Raw genomic sequence first — 6,736 nt, forward strand, 5'->3', positions numbered from 1 at the left:
GTAGTGAGATACAAAGGAATCATGTTCACAGAAGTGAAGCACATGGTCTCAGGTTTTTATTATAAATTATAAATTTATATAAATAGTTGTTGTGGCCAAAGGTAGATTTTCCATAAAAGTAGTATTCACTCAAACAAAAGAAAAAATACTCAGTATGATATATTTTATTTGAGAAGAAACTATTCTTAGCAGATCCATGTAGTTCTTTGAAATAAGCAAAAAGTCCAAATGTTTCACATCCAAGGTTAGTAATAACATTGAGAGAGTAGGCAAATTACAAAAGGAAAATCTCTTGGGTATCAAAGGTATCATAAAGCTTACTAAATTGGGTTACATATATTGTACGAGAGGTAAAAAAAAAAAAAAAAAAGAAATGTCAGGGAAAAAATTAGAAGAGGCATACAACACTTCCACAATTCAATCAAAGAATCTCAGTATTTGGATCAGGCTTTGGGTCCTGCAATCATGGGCACTTCTTTAACCCTGGACAATTGACCCTTTCACAGCTGCCATCCCAGAGAATCTCATCAGAGCCCCCTTTATGTCTTTGTTCCTCAGGCTGTAGATGAAGGGGTTCAGCATGGGCGTGACCACCGTGTACATCACCGAGGCCACTGCACTTGCGTGGGAGCTCTGGGTAGCAGCAGAGCTAAGGTACACCCCTAGGCTTGTACAATAAAATAAGGAGACAACCGAGAGGTGAGAGGCACAGGTGGAAAATGCTTTATACTTGCTCTGAGCTGATGAGATTCCACATATGGAGGAAACTATCTTAGAGTAAGAGTAAAGGATCCCAGCCAGGGGAGCACCACCCAGCAGCAAAGTTGCTAAATACATCACCATGTTATTAAGAAATGTGTCAGAACATGCAAGTTGGGTCATCTGATTGAGTTCACAGAAAAAGTGGGGGATCTCCACCTCTGTACAGAAGGACAGCCGCAGCACCATTAAACTTTCTAACAAGGAATGCAGGATGCTTATGATCCAGGACACCAGAACCAGCAGTCCACAGAGCTGGGGGTTCATGATGACCATGTAGTGCAGGGGGTGACAGATGGCCACAAAGCGGTCATAAGCCATGACAGTCAGGAGATAGACATCTAATCCTGCAAAAAGTATAAAAAAGTATATCTGGCTGAGGCAGCCTTCGTAAGTGATCACTGTGCTCTGAGTCTGGATGTTCGTCAGCATCTTGGGGATAATGGTAGAGGTGGAACAGATGTCTGCAAAGGACAGGTTGGTGAGGAAGAAGTACATGGGGGTGTGGAGGTGGGAGTCAGAGCTGACGGCCAGGATGATGATTAGGTTTCCAAGCACAGTGATCAGGTACATGGAGAGGAAAAGCCCAAATATGAGGGGCTGCAGTTCTGGTCCCTCTGAAAATCCCAGAAGAAGAAACTCTGAAACTCCTGTAAGGTTCCCTGGCTCCATGGGTTGGAAGTAACTACCAGGATATAGAAAAACAAATGACTAATTTCACATGAGCAAGTGTTTTTGTAACCTAGCATAAGTTCTACTGCTTATATTTTAGAGGCAGGAAATTAGTTTCAATATTTGTGTGTAGTCTTGTCCCCATTAGGGCACCCTTAGCACCATTTCTCATCAGAAATTCCATTTCAAACTTACACTGTTCCCCAAGCACAATGTAGACTCTCTTTTTACTGAGAATATTTTTCATTCCTTTGAGGAATACATACTGAGTCTCGAACATGTTCTAGGCACTGTTTGGGCGATGAATATAGGGTGCTGATAAACAATGTCCTTACAATCCTATGATGGAGAGAAAATATAAGCAAATACTAATAATCAAATAACATGTCAGATGGTGACAGGAACTGTGAAGACAAGAAAAGCACACATAAAGGAGTTGATGGGGTATTATTTTTTTTAAGTTCATTCTGACATTATTTATTGCACTAAATATCCAGTAACGCAGCATAATTTTTAATATACATGTATTTTTAACATACATATGCAGGGCAAATAAAGGAAGAATATATATCCTATCTTTGACATTTTCTCTGGATGTAAAGTAATAGTTTTTGTTTGTAATTTGTACTTTTTTGTTTCTCACACTTAGAGAATTTCCTCTATTACTTTTATTTTTAAAGAAAGGGGGGTAATCAGAAGGGGGAATGAAGCATGAGAGACTATGGACTCTGAGAAACAAACTCAGGGCTTCAGAGGGGAGGGGGGTGGGGGAATGGGATAGACTGGTGATGGGTAGTAAGGAGGGAACGTATTGCATGGTGCACTGGGTGTTATACGCAACTAATGAATCATCGAACTTTATATCGGAAACCGGGGTGTACTGTATGGTGACTAACATAATATAATAAAAAACGATTAAAAAATAATAAAAATAGAATGTCAGCATTATGATCAACATAATAAATAAATAAATAAATAAATAAATAAATAAATAAATAAATAAATAAAAGTTGATGGGATATTATTTTTTATACTGTATGTCCATACAAGACCTGCAAAGAAGGTGACATGTGACCAAGACCTCAAGGGAGATAGGAAGAGAGATTGAGGTTATCTCAGGTAGTGTGTGCCCAACAGGGGCAATGGTCAGTGCCAAGTCCCTGACGAAGCTGCTTGATTCAGAAAACCAAGGCTCAAAAGAAAGCCAGGGTGGTGAGGGGATGGAACAAGAAGGAGAATGATGAGAGGTGGTGGCAGTGTGTTGAGGAATGAAGCAGTCACCCAGCACCAGCTGAAACTTCAAGATATAGGGATTCCTTAATTTTATTAATTTTGGAGAACTTTATTTTGTTATAAAGATGTCCCATGAGTTGAACTAGACACCTCCATTAGTAACTTCTGTTGATTGAGTTCTGGCCTCTCTCAATAAGGGTCACCTTAGAATATGTGAGCCCTGGTACCCCTGCTCAGAGGACCACCCTCAGTTCACAATACACACCCAGATACACACACACACACACACACACACACACACACACACACACACACCACGACTGCCTGGGCTACTGACTGCCATGCCTTTTTCACCCCCAGCCATACTAGTTAGGCCAGCAGTGGATACACATCAAGCTCGCCAGATCTCATTATCTTTCTCCTAAAGAATGGAGAAGTGGAGAGCACCTAAGTGGCTCAGTTGGTTAAGTGTTTGCCTTTGGCTCAGGTCATGATCCCAGGGTCCTGGGGTCAAACCCCACCTTGGGCTCCCTGCTCAGCCAGGAGCCTGCCTCTGCTGCTCCCCCTGCTTGTTCTCTCTGTCTCTCTGTGTCAAATAAACTAATAAAATCTTTTTAAAAGAGAATTCAGAAGTGGTACCCAGAAATTCCTATGGATAATATAAACTTGGGGATAACTACCGATATGTACATTTTCTGCCTAATATCAATCTAAAGAAACATGGGTAATCAGATCAGTAAAAACAGAGAGAAAAGAGAGGAAGGACATGGACATGAGAAGGAAAACAGATCTAATAGTGCAGGAGGCCCTTGAGAGACCAACCAGGAGGAAGAAAGAGTCTCTTTGGTTCTGGCGACATTTCCTGCTCTCCTTAGATCCCCTTGATGGCAGCTAAACCAATAAAGGAGAAAAAAGACAGAGGTAGTGATATTTTCATGGTGTGAAACACATCATAGATGGACTGTTCTGAAAGAAAAAAAGAGCAAAAGGTGTAAACCAACACTTCACAACAGGAAATATACAAAGTAGAACAGCAGGTGGGCTGTTTTAATATCAAGGAGCAGAAGGCTTACTTTCCTGGTGGCCAGTCCACATTTATTTGACCAATCACTGTTTATTTGCCTTGTTGGGGGGTGAGGCAAGGAAGCAAGTCCCTTCTTCACTTGTCTTATGTGACATCTTTTCTTTGTTATTCCTGTTCTTTGGGTTTTGATGTTTTTGACAAGTTCAATGGACACTCTCTAGTCTTGGTTTTGGTCTTTGCCCAGATCCTGCACCTTATGTCCTGCGCCTGCCATAATAATTCATCCTTACTCAAGAGAGCTCTCCAAGTGATTTTCCCATGAGGACATTATGTCACACACACATTGATTTTACTGCTTTCTGCCTTTGCTAGTATGGGCAGGACCAAGTGAGCAAACATCTCATGCACATTGTCCCACTTCCCCCCCAAACTATGGGAGTATATGTGCCTTTATGTAAATACACATTGGTGAAACTGAGGACCTATAGAATAAGAAGGACGACAAAGGAGATGAAACCCATTAACTAGGGTGATTTTACACAACTGTATTAAACAAAACTAAAAGGAACGTCAAAAACGAACTGAACAAGACATACCACACACTCATCAACATCAATTAGTAGTTAATTTAGCAAAGAGAATATAACATCAAATGTATCTAGAACTTTCTGGCACATAGTGGTTGTTCTGTAAGTATTTGCTGAATGAGTTAGAAATTAGGTCCCAGCAGAGATAGACATTTAACAGATGGGAAGATTGTATTTCAATTGGAACAGACTGGATTGTTGAATAATGAAGCATGGGAGACTATGGACTCTGAGAAACAAACTGAGGGCTTCAGAGGGGAGGGGGTGGGGGAATGGGATAGACTGGTGATGGGTAGTAAGGAGGACACATATTGCATGGTGCACTGGGTGTTATACGCAACTAATGAATCATCGAACCTTGCATCAGAAACCAGGGATGTACTGTATGGTGACTAACATAATGTAATAAAAAATATTAAAAAAAAAGCTGGCACAAATGTCTATCTGTCTGGAAGGAAATGAAGTGGTTCCTTATTTTATGCACCTTTAAAATATCAGAGAGATTGAAGACACAACCGTAAAGGTAAATAATTATTTGTAGATGAACATAGAAAAAGTGCACGTGAAATCTACAGGTGGGCAAAACCATCATGATTAAGGTGTGATAATCAGAAGCAAAAAGAAAGGCATATTTAACTCCATAAAATTTAAACTTTTTTTATGGTCAAAAATACCTACCCATAAATCAGTTGAATAATAACAGCTTTGTAAAAATAACTTGAAATGCAATTAAGTATAGCAAATAGGCATGAAATGTATGAACACATAATAATAATAAAGGTCAAAGGAATGGGGATCCAATATACAAATATTTGCTCAAGGTGAGTGATAGTTTGAGAAAACAACAAGAAAGATTTCTCTCTCTTACCCATCAGCTAGGAAAGTCCGCAAAGAGCTGCCTTGTTGATTGGGCTGGAACTTCCTAACTGGCAGTGAAAGGGACACTTTCTAATTTTGGGGGTAGAAGTGGGAAGTGTGATGATGGGGAAACAAGCTGAAGACAGCTATAAATATTAAAAATAAAGATATTCTTTAACTTAGGGTTTCTCAGTCTCTGCACTGACTGACACTCTGGGCCAGATCCGTGTCTGCGGTGGGTCTCCCGATGCACGGTAACATGTTTAGCACCCCTGACCACCACCTGCCCCTCCCCAGTGTGATGGTGAAAAATGTCTGGATATTGCTTCAATGTCCCCTGGGCAACAAGATGGCCCCTGGTTGAGAAGACTGTTTTAAATTAACAATCCCCAAATATTTTTTGTAGCAGTGACACAATAGTATTTCCTTCAGGAAAAAATATGAAGGACCACTGATTGTGTGAATAGCATGGACACACCAAGAAATGTTACAAAGACATTGAGATAAGGACCTAGGATTATACCAGTTGATTGGAGAAAAGTTCAAGAGAAATTGTTGAAAATGAAGGAAAAGTGGACACAAGGAGAAAAAAAAAGACTGTACTAAAACATAAAGAGCATTGATGATGTGCATAGGGTCCTATTGAAACATCTGTATGAAACTCTATGAATATGTATACATGCGGAAAATTAAAGAGAAGTTGTAAAAGCAACTAACAACTTATGGAACAAAGAATGTCAGTGAGAATGACATAGGTTAAATCTATTGTTTCTAAACAACCATACTGAATGAAAACAACAAAATGAAATGAAAAATCTTCTACCGACTTATATGAAGACCTACAAGAGCAATAACTTAACAACACCAATGTGAGTCACTAATTCGGATTCAAGATTAAATTGCCAAAGACCCAGAAATAAAAGGATATATCAGAATGGCATTTATGATGTGGAGAGGAAGTAACTAATTTGTAATTTCATCTTATGTAAATATCTATCGATTCAAACAGGCTTATAGAATGGAAAGGTGATCTTTAATCAAATGGTAAAGAAAAATGTCTTCCAGATGATGGCCAAAGAGGATGCAACCTTCAGAAACAGACCTAATCACAAAAGGCAAAAACAAAACAAAACAAAAAAAAACGCTAAAGAATAACGGAGATGGGAAAACAAGTCAGAAACATGTATAAAGGGTAATTTATCACTACTAAGGGTGAAGCACTTTCTTTTTCATATGTAGCAAAGACCAACACGTGAAGAATATTGAAGGGCCTGCTCAACTGTTTCAGTAAGAAAAAGAAAAAGGAAAAAGCAATGCATGAAAAGGAATGTACAAAATGGTGATTACAGTTAATAACACAGTGTCTCAGATGGGACAGTCACCAAGAGGGTAAAGTTTAAAAGTCATCATCACAACAAAAAAACCTAGTGACAATTCATAGTGACAAGTGTGGTGATAATTTTGCAGTATATACAAGTATGGAATGATTATGTTTTACACCCAGAACTAATAGGATGGTATATGTCAATTATAAGTCATAACAAATTTTTTTTACACAAGTGAGAGAGCACAGTAAGACTGACTGATAGATTTGGCCACACAA

General features: G+C 39.1%; 1 protein-coding gene across 1 annotated transcript; it reads right to left on the minus strand.

Annotated features, from left to right (window-relative positions):
- Positions 1–477: 477 nt before the first annotated feature.
- Positions 478–1,431, minus strand: LOC113248936 (olfactory receptor-like protein OLF4). The gene has a single exon (XM_026490524.2). The coding sequence runs from the start codon at positions 1,429–1,431 to the stop codon at positions 478–480; it is 954 nt and encodes a 317-aa protein (XP_026346309.1).
- Between the last annotated feature and the right edge of the window lie 5,305 nt (positions 1,432–6,736).

Source organism: Ursus arctos, unplaced genomic scaffold, assembly GCF_023065955.2.
Source record: "Ursus arctos isolate Adak ecotype North America unplaced genomic scaffold, UrsArc2.0 scaffold_14, whole genome shotgun sequence".
Lineage (NCBI taxonomy): Eukaryota > Metazoa > Chordata > Mammalia > Carnivora > Ursidae > Ursus > Ursus arctos.

Excerpts from the sequence above, each read along its gene's own strand:
- LOC113248936 (XM_026490524.2), bottom strand. The coding sequence starts at position 1,431 with ATGGAGCCAGGGAACCTTACAGGAGTTTCAGAGTTTCTTCTTCTGGGA.